The sequence below is a fragment of the Cricetulus griseus genome, chromosome 5 (assembly GCF_003668045.3).
Source record: "Cricetulus griseus strain 17A/GY chromosome 5, alternate assembly CriGri-PICRH-1.0, whole genome shotgun sequence".
Taxonomy (NCBI): domain Eukaryota; kingdom Metazoa; phylum Chordata; class Mammalia; order Rodentia; family Cricetidae; genus Cricetulus; species Cricetulus griseus.
This window is the reverse complement of record NC_048598.1, coordinates 182,679,506-182,697,670: the sequence shown is the minus strand read 5'-3', so window position 1 is coordinate 182,697,670 and position 18,165 is coordinate 182,679,506. Positions and strand designations below refer to the sequence as shown.

The 18,165-nt window shown below is 48.9% G+C and overlaps 1 protein-coding gene across 3 annotated transcripts in view; it reads right to left on the bottom strand.

Moving 5' to 3' along the window:
* Cdc42bpb (CDC42 binding protein kinase beta) overlaps positions 1 to 18,165 on the bottom strand; it is an 83,788-nt gene that overhangs the window by 24,660 nt on the left and 40,963 nt on the right. For all 3 annotated transcript variants that reach the window (XR_004770192.1, XM_027416633.2, XM_027416634.2), the window contains exons 6-15: positions 16,324 to 16,417; positions 10,547 to 10,747; positions 8,705 to 8,953; positions 7,497 to 7,576; positions 5,132 to 5,298; positions 4,929 to 5,048; positions 3,684 to 3,817; positions 2,868 to 3,110; positions 1,333 to 1,443; positions 8 to 252 (exon numbers count right to left, since the gene is read on the bottom strand). Coding sequence is in view for 2 of the 3 variants with exons in the window: in XM_027416633.2 (XP_027272434.1) it covers positions 8 to 252; positions 1,333 to 1,443; positions 2,868 to 3,110; positions 3,684 to 3,817; positions 4,929 to 5,048; positions 5,132 to 5,298; positions 7,497 to 7,576; positions 8,705 to 8,953; positions 10,547 to 10,747; positions 16,324 to 16,417 (1,644 nt within the window). In the remaining variant the exon portion in view is untranslated. The remainder of the gene's footprint in view (positions 1 to 7; positions 253 to 1,332; positions 1,444 to 2,867; positions 3,111 to 3,683; positions 3,818 to 4,928; positions 5,049 to 5,131; positions 5,299 to 7,496; positions 7,577 to 8,704; positions 8,954 to 10,546; positions 10,748 to 16,323; positions 16,418 to 18,165) is intronic.

Here is an 18,165-nt window from a genome sequence, read left to right as displayed (position 1 = left end):
AGCTTACCGCTCTCGCTTTGACTTTTCTAATTTATCTTTCAGCATTAGGATTTCCTTCTGCAGGGCCAACTGGTGGCTTTCCGAGTCATGGACCTCCTTTTTAACACTCTTTACTTCTAGCACATGGGAGGCCTCCCGGCGGACCAGCTCCTCTTCATAGAACAGGACCTTCTTCTCAAGCTCCGACTTCATTCTGGAGATTTCCTGCTGGTGTTCTAATGTGCTGCCTGGCCCCCGGCCTCCTTGCTTTATCTGTAGATAAAGGTTGAAATAAACTGACAAATCTGTGTCCTCCCTCAAGGGCCGTGACGTCTTCTCATTCTCTCCTTTAGTAGGGACCCGCCATCTAAGACAGCACCAGGCAGAGCAGCCCACATGGAGGTAGAGTTTGGGGGACAGCACTTGCCTTGCAGGGATGTGCACAGGCTTTGTTTGTCCCACAGGGCTGTGATGACTGTCACAAATCTTCTGGTGACTGAGATGACACTGAGGTCCCTGCTCTCAAGGGCAGGCAGTGGGAGCAAACCATTAAGGGAAGAATAAGTTGGTGGGACAGGCTGGGCATGGTGGCACCTTGGCAGCAGAGGGTCTTAGGCGTGCTGGGGGGAAGGTGAGCTGAATCTACTAGGTAGGCTGACATGGCTGACGAGGCTGGTGGGAGAGGGGCTCTGACTCAGGCTGAGCTGTCAGGTTGCACATGGAGTGCAGGTGCCCTGCTAGCTTGGTTAAACTCAATGGCTGTATGTCCTTGGGGTAGGACACCTACAAAGAGGCAAGGAGCAGGCAGGCAGTCATAAGCAAACAGTAGAGAAAATAGTGTTGGTGAGAGCTGGGTCGGGTGGTAGCAAAAATCCCTTGGGCATATGGGCTTGAAGAAGAGAGCACCATCACAACCACAAGGATATGGAGGCTCAGACCCCAAAGAGGAAGTCACTTATCCAAGACCACCCCACACTGAGAAGCGGACTCTCATGACTGTCCCTTCTCTTAGCCTTTTTCTGCTCTCCGACTGCATCAGCTGGTCCTAGGTAAGGAAGGAGCAGCTTGCCTCTGGCACATCAACAACAGGACATGGACTTAGATAGCTCTTCCAGAACTGATCATGCCCAAGCGTAGAAGTGGTGGAGGGAAGAAGGTGTCACCTATTAACCCTGCAATACTGACTATAAACACCTAAGATGTTTATACAACAAAGAAATGAATTTGGCTTTTATAATGAAAGCTGTCACAAGCAGTGGCCACACCCTCTACTTCCTCCCACACATGTTACTTCTTTGCAATTGCCCTGGGTGACACTGGTCCAATAAACAGGCGACTGGGGAGAAGCGTTACCTTGAGGGCCTCCAGCTCGCTCTCCATCTGCTTGCAGAAGCTCTCACTGTGTTCCCGCAGCTTTCGCTCTTTGGAGGCCTCGGCAGTGGCGTCCTCAAGCTGAGCTTCCAGCTAAGGAAAAGGTAGATCTGCTTTTTATAAAACCGCAGTAAGGGACAGCCACCGAGGAACAGGTCAGCGATAGGCTTTGTGCAGCTCCCCCACATCACATGCACCAAGAGCTGAAGCTGAGGTACGCTTTAATTGGAACGGTCAGCTATGACCATTAGTGATGAAGCAATCCTGCACTCTAGTTAAATAGACTGATTTGAGGGTTAAATTCAAGAAAAGCTCATTTGTAGAAACAGTCCTGACATGTGGAATGGAGGAGGAGTGGATCTGGGAGGGAAGACTGTCCAGGATGTAACAACAACAAAGAAAAAGGAAAAAAATGTAGATTTAAAAAAATGTTTGACATATTTATTAGTGTTTTGCATAGCAAAGGTGTTTTGCCTGTATAGTCTCTGTGTGACAGTGTTGGAGTCCCTGGAACTGGAGTTATAGACGGCTGTGAGCCACCAGGTGGGTGCTGGGAATTGAACTCAGGTCATTTGGAAGAGTAGCCAGTGCTCTTAACTGCTGAGCCATCTCTCCAGCCCCGAATATAGCATTTCCATGCCTTTCATTAGGTCAGAGAATAAGCTCTGATCCCTCTTGACCAAAGATATTTCAACACCACCTAGTAAAGTGTTCTTTTACTGTCTTAAAAAAAAATGACATTTACAATTATTATTATTATTTTGTTTGTTTGTTTTTCAAGTCAGGGTCTCTCTGTGGCTTTGGAGGCTGTCCTGGAACTCACTCTGTAGACCAGGCTGGTCTCAAACTCACAGAGATACACCTGCCTCTGCCTCTTGAGTGCTGGGATTAAAGGCGTGCACCACCAATGCCCAGCCCACAATTCAGTTTTTAAATGAAAAATTCAAACACCCTCAAAAGGAGAGAAAACCCCAGATGCCCATGATCCAGCTTTGAAAGGTGACAATTAGCTAAGTACCAAGCTTGCTTTGTCTGTATGTTCACTCCTGGGTTGTATTAAACAAGGCCCAGACACCTTGTCACTTCACCCTTGATCCTTAGGAGTTTCACCAACCTGAGCTGTAACTGACAACCATTACAAACATATCTGGGTTATAAAATAAACTAAGGAAACAAACAGGTATTTAGGGGCTGACAAATAGCCTGAAAGAGCACCAGCTGCCCCCCCACGGGGGGGTGGGGGGTGGGTGGGAAGAGACTAAGGAGGACTCTCGAATCCCACGACACCACCACACGGTCAATGCTCCTTTCTCACATACCTAGCTAGCATCAGGAGTTTTTACGTATTTTACTCAAATTCTTAAAAACCAGAAGGCACTGGTCCCCAAGCCTGGTGACTTGATTGTAATCCCTGGAACCCACACAGTGGAAGACGAGAACTGGCTCCCCAGTTCTTCTCTGATGGCCAGGTGCACCCACACTTACACCCAGCAAATACAATACACGAAAAAAGGCACCTCTTTCCTGAGCTTCTCAGATCTGCGGATATCCTGCCGCATGGAGTCTATCCTCTGCATGGCCACCTCCATCTCTTCCTCTTTGTCACGGAGCTGACGGGACACCTTCTGCTTCTGGGATCGGAGCTCGGCCATGCGCTCGTTGAGCTCAGAAAACTCCTGCAGGGCCCGCTTGCGCTGCTGATGGGCATCTTTGAGTTCTTTGGTCTGGGATTTCAATCGCTCTGAAGCTTCCACCAGTTGCTGAATGATAAGAATTCTCTACATTTTACATTTGCTTAACAAAGACCTGAGAAACCAGGGCTATGCTTTGTGGTACTAAAGTAAAAGTGATTCAGTGCTGGTCAGATTACAGCCAGGGGTTTGGAAAGTGCTCCCAGGAACAGGCTGTCCACACGGGGCAGGGGCCACTGATACAGGTGCTCAGTACCTGAGCCAGTGTATTTCCCTCAAGCTGCACACGTGAAAGAAAGAAAAGGCAGAGCAAGGGCCTCCTCACTCATAGTCCTCCTCAGACAGTCCTCCTCACACACAGGCCTTCCTCACACACAGGCCTTCCTCACACACAGTCCTCCTCACATGATAGTCTTCCTCACACGATAGTCTTCCCCACACACAGTCCTCCTCACTCACAGTCCTCCTCAGACAGTCCTCCTCACTCACAGTCCTCCTCAGACAGTCCTCCTCACACACAGGCCTTCCTCACACACAGGCCTTCCTCACACGATAGTCTTCCCCACACACAGTCCTCCTCAGACAGTCCTCCTCACTCACAATCCTCCTCAGACAGTCCTCCTCACACACAGGCTGTGTTACCTTGTGCAGTTCTTCTTTCTCTTGCCGCATGAGGCGGTGTTGCTTCTCCAGGCCTTTCAGCCGGTGTGTGGAGTCCTCGTGTTCCTGACGAAGTGTCACGGAATCCTCAAGCTGTCGTTCCAGCCTGTTTGAATCTGGACAGAAGAGAAATGATCTGTGTTCCCTGTGCACAGTGACATTACATTAGCTGACTTACAGACTTGAAATTGTCTGGTAATTCACAGATATGTCTTTTTCAGTTTTTTCACTAGTTTCCACTTATTTATTCTACATGTATGTCTGTGTAATGTGTGCCCATGTGTGCGTGCTACAGTGAGGGCGTGGCAGTCTGAGGCCAACTGTGGGCAATGGGGACTGAACGCTAATTGTCAGGTTCATGGCAAGCACCCATGAACCTCACACATGGTGTGTGTGAGGTTCTCTCCCCACACATGGTGTCACCCACGTCTACACTGCAGGCTTCTAGTGCTTATCCTAGCCACTTGTACTCTGCCCTTGTGTCATGTTGGAGACCCCACATTCAAAAGCCCTCAGTCCTTCTATTGTCCAGCAGGGTAGCGGCCCATCTCAGGGTGTAAGGCAATGAAGGAATTTAGTGAATAATACTCAGTGCAAACCTATATTTTTAATCAGGATGGTGGGGTCTGACCAGAAACAGAGGACAGACGCCAGTGTAACCTGGAGATGGGTTGATGAAGAGCCTGTCCATGTGTGGCTGAGGAATGTGGTTCTAAGTCCTTGGAAGTTCTGATCACCAACAGAACATGGATGGTGCTGGAGATGGCTCAGCAGTTAAGAGCATTTGCTATTCTTGCAGAGGACCTGGTTCGGTTCGGTTTTGGTTCCTAGCACCACACGGTGGCACACAACTCCCTGTGACTCCAGTACCAGGAAATCTGTACCCCTTCTGCACTCCACTGGTACCAGGCATGCACATACATACATGCAGGCAAAGCATTTATACACACGAGAAAAATAACCTTTAAAACAAATGGAAAGAGAGTGGAGGTGCAGGCCGAAACCTTATCATTGTGAGACAATAGCCAGGCAAGTTCAGTACAAGGGCAAAGCAAGAGTTTCCGGAGAATACTACATTATCACAACAAGTGAGGCAGGAAAACAATTTCAAAGACGGCAACCCTGCATAAGCCTGTACAACTTTAGCGTTTCCCTTAGGAAAAGGGTTCTGAAAACAGGAAGTTCATATTCAATAAAGATCAAGCAGCAACCAGCCAGAGCACTTACCTGCCATTTTATTCTTCAAACGTTCAATTTCTTCATTCAGCCTCTTGATTTCTTTGTCTCGGTTTGAGTTGCCCAGGGCCCGTGTGGAACCGTGAAGGGATTGCACAGTCTGGGTGGACTCTAAAGGAGACACAGTGTTGAGAGTGGCCAGCCACGCGTGCAAGGCAGGACCCTAGCCCACAGCAGGCCCTCTAGCCACTCACCCTGCAGCTTCCGGCTCAGCTCCAGCTTCTCCTGTTCCAGTCTCCGGATCCTCCGCTCATAAGCCTCCACCTGCAAGCTGTTCTCCAAATCCCGCTGGACGTCTGCATCTCTGGTTAAAGTGTTGGACTGCATCATGCTCTTCAGAGAGCCTCGGTCAGAAAAACAGCTGCAAAAAGAGCGACAGGCTTTCTACTCCACTGAGACCCAATGGTGGCAAACGAAGTACCTGTGAGAAGACTCCATTGTGTACGGAGCCAAAGTTAGACAAAACCCCCCTTTCCATAGATGACGGGGTGGGTGGGGAGTGGGAGCCTGGGCAGGACGCAGCAGCAAACGGGTGCTCACTTGGAAATCACTGCTCACATTCAGTGGAAAAGCAAAGCTAAGTCATTTTGCCTAATGAGTTGGGCTTACAGGGAAGCATGACCCACCGGTTCTGCCTCTTAGCAGCTGTGTCATGCTAACAATTTAGGGCTTATCTTTTTGCCTTAGAGACTCAACAGCACACCACAGGGCTCTGGCCGAGGGGCTTAGGCATGAAAGACCAGCTGACCCATGGCCGTACTCATGTACTGGAGTTCCTCCTAGCTCAGGTGGAAGCCATCCAACGGCCTCATCTTTGGACTGCAGCACGAAGTGCTCAGGTCTGCTTTGCTTGTCTCATTCCTATTAGGATCCCAACAGCAGGCACCAGGCACATCCTCTTCTGTTACAGACTATAAGTCAACCAGCAATTTCTGAAGTCAGCTTACCACAAAAGGAGCGTTCTAAGCCCATCCTTACAAACTGTGTCTTGACAGGCAGGCCTAGGACTCACAGTGTGACTATCACCCTGTGAATTGGGATGCACTCTGGGCACCGGAGTCACTGAAAGCACCTGGAACCCTTCTGTGATAAGGTGCCAGTAATCACTGTGGCACCGGAGACAGGAGATACGTGTGCCACATCCTGAGACTCCCTACCAGCCTGAGCAGAGGTGGCCTTCCAGCACAACCCCGCCTCACGAGTGTGAGCACACAGGGCACTGGGAATCCAGCTCTGTGACTTCCCTCAGGCAGAGGAAGTGCCTCACTCTCATGTCACCTTCCCGTTTCCTTGGCCCTTCGCTGCTTTCTAAAACTGAGGCAGGACATCTGTACCATACAACTTAGCCAACAGATAGGCTCACTGCAGACAGAAATGACAGACACAAACATCAATATGGTACCACTGGCAGAGGTCATACATGGCTGGATGTTCTTGGAACTACCAAATTCTTATCACTGGGGGAACTGAATTCCAGCTCCTCTGACGGGAACTAGGAGCTGGGGTTGCAGGACTGACGAAAGCAAGCAGTGTGCTCCAAAGGCTTCTAGACTGAGTGCGAGCAGAAACAGCTGTGGCCACTTCTGGCTTTCACAGAACTGTCCTGTGCCTGTGCCTTCCATGAGCCTTTAAGAATGCTCTCCACATGTCATGTGCCATTCTCTCTCCCCATCCCCCACACCCGGGGTGGAACCCAGGGCCTCATGCATGCTGGCCAGGCACTGCCATTGAGCTACATTCCCAGAAGTTTCCCCATATCTTTTTTTTTTTTTATTTTATTGTATCTGTATAAATGTTTTGCCTGAACATATGCCTGTGCAGTACCTACGGGGACCAGAAGAGGGCGTCAAACCCCCTGGGATGGAGTTAGAGATGGTTGTGACTTGTCCTATGGGTGCTGGGAATGGAGCCCCAGTCCTCTAGGAGCATTCAGGCTCTTAATTGTCGAGCTATTTTTCCTTCAGCCTCAGTTTTTATGCATTTAAAGGGTTGCAGAAGAAAAAGTTGTATAACAGAGAACAGAAGACATGTATTACAGTCATCCATTGCTTAATGGCAGGGATACACTCCGGCAAGTGCTGCTAAGTGATCAGGTGCCAACAGCCGGAGAGTAAATGAAGAGCAAGACAGAGATGCAATCAGAGCTGCAGCACACTGTGACTCAAGGCGGTGCTGGCAGGTGGGTCGCTGTACAGTGAGCCCTTTCTGCAGAACTAGACAACGCAACACAACAGAGTGTGCTGCAGTGGGGGCGTGTCCACTGAACATGTGTATGTACAATGGCAATGCACCACCTCTAATGGCCGACACTGGCACCATTAGGCCATGGGAATATTTCAGAGCACCACTGTGTATGTGGTCTGTTGTTGACCAAAGACACATGACATAAAGACTGTGTACTAATTCCTCCTTTACAGAAAACCCTGATGCATCCCTAGAGTCATCAGTAGAGGACATCCAGTCCTTATGGCACGCATGAGCAGACACTCAGAGCCCACTTGCAGGCTGTGCCTACCCCTAGTGAAGAGTGAGTGATGGGAAGCATCAACCCAGCCATACCTTTCTGTTGTGAATGTAAAACCGATGAATGGCAAATGCAGTCCAGAGAAGCCTGTGTGAGACCCAGGAGGTAATATTTCCTGCATGAGAGCACATTCAACACAAATGAAGTAAATCTCCCTTCAAATACGCAACACGTGCCCCCCCCCCCCAGTGCAAAAACCCTATGGTCCCTACTCTGAGCTCCGACTGCACAAAGAGGCATTAATGTGGGCTGGCAAGATGACTACCAGGGAGAGGCCTATAGGCCAGGCTTCCTGTATATCTGATGTCATTATATACATGAAGTAGTCATGGTAACAATGAGGCTGTCACACAATAACAAATCAACACTAAATAAAAAGATATAAAATACGGGAAAAATAAAACCAAAAGGATTTCAGAATTTTTGTCAAAAGAGTAATCCACTGTCTTTTAAGAAGGATATTATGGACCAAGCTGAAGACTTTAAAATAATTGCCAAATTAAAAAATGATTTTGTTGTTGTTGTTGTTTTTGAGACAGGGGTAACAGTTCTGGCTATCATGGAACTCACTCTGTAGACCAGGCTGGCGGATCACAGAGATCTGCCTGCCTCTGCCTTCTGGGACTAAAGGTCACCACCACCCAGCAACAATTTTGTTTTCAGACAAGTTACAATGTACATCTGTCAGGCCTGGAACTCACTATGTGGATTAGCTGGCCTTGAACTCAGAGAGACCCACTTGCCTCTACAGCAAAAGAGTTCTGGGAGTAAAGGTGTGTGCCACCACACCCAGCTACTTTATTTCTTATTTTATATGTGTGTGTGTGTGTCTATGTCACATGTATACATGCAAAGGAAGAGCAGAGGAAGGTGTTGGATCCCCTGGAACTGGAGTGGCAGGCAGTTGTGAGCTGCCTCATATGTGTGCTGAGAACTCAATCTGGGTGCCACTGGAGGAACACTAGGTAATCTTGACTGCTGAGCCATCTCTCCAGCTCAGGTGTCAAATATTTTCAAAGACTAGGACAGTTCTGCCACTTATTGACTTGTTAAGCAAACAGAAGCTTGACATTGATGACACCTATGAGGCTCCCTGGGTAGGAAGGGCCTGAGGAGGAAGGGCTCAGGGAGGAAGTGGCCCAGGAAGGAAGGGCTCAGGGAGGGCCGGGGGGGGGGGGGGTGACTCGGGGAGGAAGTGGGGAGGAAGTGGGGAGGAAGTGGGGAGGAAGGCCTGAGCACTCACAGTGTTTCTCAGCATGTCGTCATCCACGTCGAAGTTAGACGTGTCGGAAGGACTGCTCACATCAGGGATGTACGGTGCTTCCAGGTTTCGTATATTTTCCCAATTTAGACCTTCAAAGAATGCGTGGTTTTTAAAGTCTTCTATTCCATTCTGCCCGAGCCGGCGTTCTCTACTGCATATCAGTCTCTGAATAAGGTCCTTTGCCTCTTCGGAGACATCGGTGACATGGGACGGGAACTGAAATCGTTCCTGGGTAGGAAAGGAGACCGTATAGGAAATAATCCTTACTTTACAATTAACCAAATTTAATCTGAAGCTAGGGAATTTTAATTCCCCAAAGGCAAACAAGAAAATCATTCCCTTGGGCCTGTGAGATGTCTCACTAGGTAAAAGGCACTCACTTGCCTTGCAGCCTGGCAAATGGAGTTTGACCCCATGTGAAGGGAGGAGAGAACTCCACAAAGTTGTCCTCTGGCTTCTAACATGTGCTGTGGCACCCACACATACTTCACACACACATAATAAATGAAAATAGACAAACTACCTAGCTAATTACAAGTGACCATGACAGATTAGGTTTCTGCCTCTCCAAACAGCAAAGAATGCAGACAAGTGTGCAGCACGGTGGTGCTTGGCTAACACTGTATCTTTTTTTTAATATTTTTTAAAATTTTATTTATTTATTATGTATACAACATTCTGCTTCCATGTATATCTGCACACCAGAAAAGGGCACCAGATCTCATAGCGGATGGTTGTGAGCCGCCATGTGGTTGCTGGGAATTGAACTCAGGACCTCTGGAAGAGCAGCCAGTGCTCTTAACCTCTGAGCCATCTCTCCAGCCCAATTACACTGTATCTTATTTAAAAAAACAAAACAAAGCAAAACAAAACAACAACAAAAACCAGTCTCAAGTGTCCACACTTGACGATGCAGGAAAAACTACACATCACACACTCCTTATGTCAGGAACAAAGATTGCAACTCTACACCTCACATCTGCACCCTGACCAAGAGAACAAGGGTTCAGTCCAATTCCCAAGAAAGGGGTTTGTTTAAGAGGTTACAACAGACACCAACAATGAGAAACATGTGCCAGTGTGTTACAGAAAAAAAATCATTTGCACAACTGAAGTACACCACAGGGCTGAGAGCTGAGCTGCCATCTACTTGAGGCAAGTATGTACTGTGTGAGTCTTTTTCTACAAGTACTTATTTATAAGTTAAGAATCTACCTCTAAGCCTTTAATTGGGCACTGGTGGCACATGCCTTTAATCCCAGCACTCGGGAGGCAGAGACAGGTGGATCTCTGTGAGTTCAAGACCAGCCTGGTTTTCAGAGTGAGTTCCAGGATAGCCTCCAAAGCCACAGAGAAACCCTGTCACAGAAAACCAAAAAAAAAAAAAAAAAAAAAAAAAAAAATCTACCTCTATTTTGTAGACTCTCTCTCTGTGTGTGTGTGTGTGTGTGTGTGTGTGTGTGTGTGTGTGTGTGTGTGTGTGTGTACACACCAAAGGTCTATACGGGGGTGGGGTGGGGGGGTCTTCCTCAATTACCCCCCACCTTTATTTTTTATTTACTTATTTTGCACAGAGCTCATACTTCACTGATCTGTCTGTGCTGGCTGGCTCCAGGATCTGCGTGTCCCTCCTCAGGGTTACAGCTGTGCACCGCCACACTTGTCTTTTACATGGGTGCTGGGGCTTCAAATCAGGTATGCATGAGTGCACAGCACACACTTTACTGAAAATATTCTAAGTATAGTTTTTACTACAATAGTGTACCCACCTCCACCCTGCCCCAGCCTGTGCAGGCACTAGAACATCGTATAGTATCTCACCTCATGGTTCATGATCTTTCCATAGGTCTCCACCAGTGACTCTGCATAAAACGGCGTTTCTCCATACAGCATCTCATACATGCAGACACCCAGGGACCACCAGTCACACTCAGGTCCGTATTTGCCCATGCCGTCCTCCATGGCCTGCAGGATCTCTGGTGAGATGTAGTCAGGTGTGCCCACAGCCACAGAGGACTGAACCTTGAAGGGAGAAGGGATGATGAATGAATCCTGACTGAGGGCATCACTAACTATGGGTATCTATCCACTTTCCTTAGAATCCAGCAGCTACAGAAAGCACAATAATCGTGAAATAGAAGTCGTGACAGATCAGGGTTCAAAGACCAGATAATTCAAAACTCAACACACGCAAGTACTCTTGTAGCACTGGACTTTGTGAAGTTGCCATTGGGTCTCCACCCCAGAGGCAGCAACTCCACACCTGCTGCCCATGCTCCCAGGGTGGTCTAGGACCCTGTGTCCAGGCCGTTCTTGGCTTTCCTATTCAACACAAAGCCTTAGGAAAAGCATAGGCTGGCTTCTAACAAGCCCTCGGGGGCTGTGGCTTCCTAGCACAGCCCACCCTAAGTATCTAGAGGGCAAACAGTCAAGTTGGTTCAGCATGAATGGGTTCCCAAGAGTCTCTGCTCAGGTGTAGGGAGCCGGTTCCTGCATTATCCATTACAATAATAGGTGCCTGAAGACACCAAGTTGTAAATTACTTCACAGGCGCTGGGTAATCTCCATTCCTTTGATCTCTGCCTATCCCGTGGCTCATTTTGGCCTGAGGAGCTAAAGCCATTCATAGGGTAACACGTCCCAGGCGGCTGGTCAGCCTTTATAAGGGATGGTTTTCTTGGTTTAGTGTCTCCGCTCAGTCTCCACTCTGGTAAAATGCATTAAAGCTTGTCTGCAGAAGGATCCGAGTGTCCCGTGTATGATTTCTTGCTGGCGAGAAATACAGAGAGCGCGGGACATATGGTGCCGAAACCCGGGAACATATGAACATCTCCAGCACCGCGGAGACCCCTTGGCTACAAGGCGGATTCAGAACTGCAGGATGGTAAATTCGGAGAGGTATGATTTTTCTGGACTTTGGCTTGGGAATGTTGCTATTGTGGGAGGTTAATATAGAGGCTTCTATGCTTTTACTAGGAGCTATTTTGACTTTTCTCACTGTTGTAGCAATCTTAAAGAAGTCCAGAATTACATATCAGAAACCGAATGTAGTGAGAGATGGGGCGCGCCTAACAATAAAATATAAGAAAAAAGGACCTCCCGGGATGTCTAGTGACAAGGGAGTAAATAATTTGTTAAGAAAAACAACAATAAATAAGAAAAAAGGACCTCCTGGAATGTCTACTGACAAGGGAGTGAAAGGAACAGCTCAGCTGGATGAGGGAGAGACAGAGAAGGAGGGAGAGAGAATGGGGAATGGCCGGTCACACCCCGGTAAATTTAGGAGAGATGAGGACTCGAAACCTAGCCTCTGCCCTGCAACGAAACTGGAAGCCTTGGAGCTGAGCAGCTCAGACTCTGAGATTTTAGACTCTAGCAAGGAAGCAGAGCTAGAGAAAGAAGCAGCTCGATACCACCCCGATAGATATCGGCTGCCAAAAATGCCAGCGGGTGTGCTTCCATCAGCACCCCCACTATTTGGTACCGACTCCTTTTTACCATCAGAGGAGCGGAGAAAATTACAGATGGCTTTCCCAGTCTTTGATAGGGGAAAAGGCCATGCCTGCTATTCAACACTTCTTAAAGGCCTGGAATGCCTGGGGCTTTAAAGCCTCATAAACATTGACGCTCGGGCCAAGCGTCTCACCTCAAAACCTAAAAGGCCAAAAGGAAATGGTAAAATGGAAAGATATCTTAACTGATCTTTGGAGAGGCCCGGATCCTATTCTCATAAGATCCAGGGGAGCGATATTGTGTTTTCTCACAGGATGAAGAAAATCCTCTGTGGATCCCAGAAAGACTCAACCTAAAGAGCCCCTTCAGACCTTCAAAAGTCGGAACTCCACCCTCCCCCCGGGAGTTGAGAGCCGCTATTGTTATCCAGATTAACTCCTGTCCTTGGCGGAGAGATGGCCACTGCTTAAGGGGTGGGAGTGATTGTTTGATGCAGCCGTTTGCGGATTGCTGTTATTTTTGGCTGGTCTGTGAGAAAAGGGGTGGGGGTGAAATTGTTTGATGCAGCCGCTTGCGGATTGCTGTTACTTTTGACTGGCATGTAAGCTCCAGGGCTCAAACCAAGAGATCACCCAAGCGCTTATATTTTGGCTAACTATGCTTAAGCAATAGGCCGCCGGCCAGACAGCTCTTGCACACCCGGAGCCTAGGCTCATTGCACAGGGTAGAGTGTCTGGTCTGGGCAGCCCAAAGAGGGATGCTGAGCAAAGGCATCGCACAGAGTTGCCTATTATGCAGGCTTCTCTGGGAGGTACGTTGACCTGCATAAGGGTTACCTGCCCCGAGACTTCCCTTTCCCAGAAAAACGGCAGAGGACAGGTCGAGAGTACTTCGGGTCAAGCTAACAGCCTGATGGTGACTCCCGTACACAGTCTTAATGTTTGATTTTGGGAAGGTACAACCTCTGCCTCTATCCCTCAACATATGGGTGACCTATTTGCTTGTAATAATATAAAGCCTTTTCATTAATTAATAAAAAAAGGGGGATATGTAGGGAGCCGGTTCCTGCATTATCCATTACAATAATAGGTGCCTGAAGACACCAAGTTGTAAATTACTTCACAGGCGCTGGGTAATCTCCATTCCTTTGATCTCTGCCTATCCCGTGGCTCATTTTGGCCTGAGGAGCTAAAGCCATTCATAGGGTAACACGTCCCAGGCGGCTGGTCAGCCTTTATAAGGGATGGTTTTCTTGGTTTAGTGTCTCCGCTCAGTCTCCACTCTGGTAAAATGCATTAAAGCTTGTCTGCAGAAGGATCCGAGTGTCCCGTGTATGATTTCTTGCTGGCGAGAAATACAGAGCGCGCGGGACACTCAGGGGCCTGAGAGGGTGGTACCCATCCCCAGAGATGGATTCCCTAATGTCCACATCTGTAGGCACATGCCTGAAGCAGAGGCGCCCTATCAGTGAGGGCCAATCATCACAGGAAAGCAAGCACATGGGACAAGAGCAGGGCAGTGGCCACCTCTAAGACTGAGGCTTAGGCCCATCTGAGAAGAGACCAGACTCTTGGAAAGAACATCTCAGGAACAAGCAGTGCCCCAGGGTGAGCAGTGTAGGAAGTGTAGGACAGACAGCAGGGAGTCTGCCCGGCCCTCTCAGCACATCAGGTTGTACACAGCCTGCAGAGGGTGGTGAGGGTCAACAAATGTCCACTGTGGTAGGTGACACTGTAAATGTGCCCAAGGACACTGTTCTCTCATCACCAGAAGAGTGGATTTAACCACAGCACCAAACTACCAACAAGTTAATGTGGGGGTTGGGAAAAAAAAAAAGCACACGATAGTGGAGGCTCCATGCCCTGTGTAGCATGGTCAGCTGGAGCTCTGTGGCCTCTGTAACATGGTCAGCTGGAGCTCTGTGGCCTGTGTAGCATGGTCAGCTGGAACTGTGTGGCCTGCAGCTTGGTCAGCTGGAGCTCTGTGGCCTATGTAACATGGTAAGCTGGAGCTCTGTGACCTGTGCAGCATGGTCAGCTGGAGCTCTGTAGCCTGTGTAGCATGGTCAGCTGGAGCTCTGTGGCCTGTGTAGCATGGTCAGCTGGCATCTCCGTGGCCTGTGCAGTATGGTCAGCTGGAACTCTGTGGCCTGCAGCTTGGTCAGCTGGCATCTGCATATAGATGCTTGAAACACTGGTAGGAAATGTCTGGGCCACTCACTTTTTGAGTTTCAGCCATCACATTTAGTGCAGGATTTAAAGGTCAGAGCCGCCTGTATGGGGCTGCAGGGGCTGCTGTGGTCACGGGAAAGAAAGCAGTGACAGGCAGTGCCATAAAGCAGGGCGGGGAGCTGGCCAGTGCAGTAAGACAGGCCAGCCACTCACAGATGAGCTGCAGGGCTCCTCTGACCTGAGGTCCCACAGCTGGGGCCGGCAGCACTCTGTTCTAAGAAGCCCAGGTCTTAGGCCTGTGATAACTACAAGAAAAAGCTCCCTGGCAGAAAGCTCCCTAGAGCAGCAGGGAGCCTGCCCCTTCCAGATGGACAGGGCTTTCCAGAGGAGAAAGGGCCTCGCTTGCTGCAGTGTGGGTCTGAGGGGCCTGGCAAATCCCCAGTGCACCCGTATGTCAACATAAACACAGAAAAGAAGAGCTGGAAGACAGCCAGTCAGCAAACGGCGTTCCTTACCAGAATGAGAATCTGTGTCTAGCGTCATACATTGTTAGAAGAAGCTGGGCAGTGCGTCGTACATGATGGTACAACCCCTGTACACTCACACTCACACACACACACCTACACGTGCATGCACACCTCTACCTCACACACACACCTACACGTGCACGCACACCTGTACACACACACACTTACACGTGCACACACTCACACACATTTACACATGCACGCACCTGTACACACACACACTTACACGTGGACGCACACCTGTACACTCACACACCTACATGTGCACGCACACCTGTACACTCACACACCTACATGTGCATGCACACCTGTACACTCACACACACCTACACGTGGACGCACACCTGTACACTCACACACCTACACGTGGACGCACACCTGTACACTCACACACCTACATGTGCACGCACACCTGTACACTCACACACACCTACACGTGGACGCACACCTGTAAACTCACACACCTACATGTGCACGCACACCTGTACACTCACACACCTACATGTGCACGCACACCTGTACACTCACACACCTACATGTGCATGCACACCTGTACACTCACACACCTACATGTGCACGCACACCTGTACACTCACACACCTACATGTGCATGCACACCTGTACACTCACACACCTACACGTGCACGCACACCTGTACACTCACACACCTACATGTGCACGCACACCTGTACACTCACACACACCTACACATGGACGCACACCTGTACACTCACACACCTACATGTGCACGCACACCTGTACACTCACACACCTACATGTGCATGCACACCTGTACACTCACACACCTACATGTGCATGCACACCTGTACACTCACACACCTACATGTGCACGCACACCTGTACACTCACACACCTACATGTGCACGCACACCTGTACACTCACACACCTACATGTGCACGCACACCTGTACACTCACACACCTACATGTGCACGCACACCTGTACACTCACACACACCTACACGTGGACGCACACCTGTACACTCACACACCTACATGTGCACGCACACCTGTACACTCACACACCTACATGTGCACGCACACCTGTACACTCACACACACCTACACGTGGACGCACACCTGTACACTCACACACCTACATGTGCACGCACACCTGTACACTCACACACCTACATGTGCACGCACACCTGTACACTCACACACCTACATGTGCATGCACACCTGTACACTCACACACCTACATGTGCATGCACACCTGTACACTCACACATACACATTTGCGCACACAGATGATTTTCAAACTTTAAAATTTCCCCAAACACAACATTTCAATTGTCTCCTAAAGAGTCATTTTTTAAATTTACATTTAGAAAACAGGGTTTTCTTTATTTTATGTTAAACTGAACACTTAGCCCCCATTTAACTACAAGTCAAACTCAAGAGCAAAAAAAAAAAAAAATACCTACAGTCCCATCATCATTCATCTTCAAACACGATCCAAAGTCCGCCAGGCGGATATGACCATTCACGTCCAAAAGGACATTGTCAGGCTTAATGTCTCTGTTGGTGAAATAAGCAGAGTAAGTTAACTGTCCCCGTGGGCTCACAGGGAACCACAGTCACCCCGAGAGCAGCCATAACCAAGTAAGACAGCTGCACCGGCAGAGCTGCACCCCGCCCTCCCCCAGCTCTGCAGCCCTGCCACCTGCCACCTGCCAAGGTCCCCTGAGCACTGCTGCCTTCCTGAGGAGGCTCACCAGCCACAGGGTCAGAAAGTAACATGTAAGAGTTGGGGGACGGTTCAGTAGTTAAGGGTGCTTGCTATGCAGTCTTTGGATCTCAGCAACCACATAACAGCCAAGGCTTCCACAAATATCTGTAAATCCAGCTCTGAGGGATGTGATGCTCTCTTCTAGCCTCTGTGCGTGCATGCGTGTGCTCTCTCTCTCTCTCTCTCTCTCTCTCTCTCTCTCTCTCTCTCTCTCTCTCTCTCTCTCATCTCAGATGGCATCACACACTGTGGTCTGTGAAGAGTGCCATTGAGAAATGACAAGGAGACTAAGGGACATGCAGCGTGGAGGGAGACAAGTACTAGCTACACGAGGGATCAGTAACAGAAGGAATGGAGCCGGGGAAGAGGGGGCCGACGGCTTGCAGGCTTAATCATCAATCCACTCTGTACACCAGAGCTGAGCAGCTTGTATACAGCCAGCTACCCCAGCAAATGGCACAGTCGCACTCACAGCCGAGGCATGCCACTCAGAGCCCATGCTGTCAACTGCCTTTCCCTATGCCCAAATGCTGAGCTGAGTGCATTCACAGCCCTGAGAATAAAACCATTATGGACCATTCTGAAAGCTAGACAACATGCCCAACCAAAGTCATGCTCAGGTCTGTTCCCAGCAGCACCACACAGCGTCCACTGCAGGAGTGTGCAGACTGAGAGGCAGCCACACGGGGGAGCCCTGCAGGGCAATGGGGATTCTACCACAAAACCAGAAACAGACATACAAAGCAGGAGAAAACCAGCAGGACACTTCACCCTGAAATAAACACTCTCACATAGACAAGGAAGGAAAAAAAAAGAGGTCAGGTGTAACACACTCAGAAACGCAAAGCTAGAGGGTTATGAGTTCAAGGTCAGCCTGGGCTACAATGTGAAACTAGAAAAAAGAAGGGAAGGGGGAAAGAAAAAGAAAGGTGGGGAAGATATAAATAAAGACGGGACAGCAGGGGAACCAAAATGCCACAGTGGAAAACACGAGGGAAAAAGAAAACCAGGAACAAACAATGAGTGGGTAAACTGTGACCTCAAATGGAGACTCATTCACAAGACGCTTAAGGGAAAGCGAGTTTAAACCAAACCTAATGAAAGCACCGAGGGGAGGAACCAGACAACAGACCAGAGTCACAGGGAGGAGCCAAGGACTGAGGTGGGAGCCGGCGGAGAGGCCCAAGACACAAGGAGACCGGATCATAAAACACGACTCCCATCTGAAATAGAACCCAAGTCACGCTGTATGCTCGGGGTTAGGGACACTGTAGCAAAAGGACCCGGAGTTCCAGGCCATCTTGTTGGCAACACGTCACCTCAAAAACAAACTTATATATCGTATGGCTAACAATATATAATTAAAAACAGACAAAGTTAATTTATATTTCCAAGGCTCCTTTATCTAATATAGTAGTCTCTTGCTACATATATTAGCTAAATAAGAACCAGGAACCAGAGAGATGGCTCCGTGGATACATGTAATGCCATCAAGCCAGAGAACATAAGTTTGAACCTGAGACCTTCATGGTAGAGA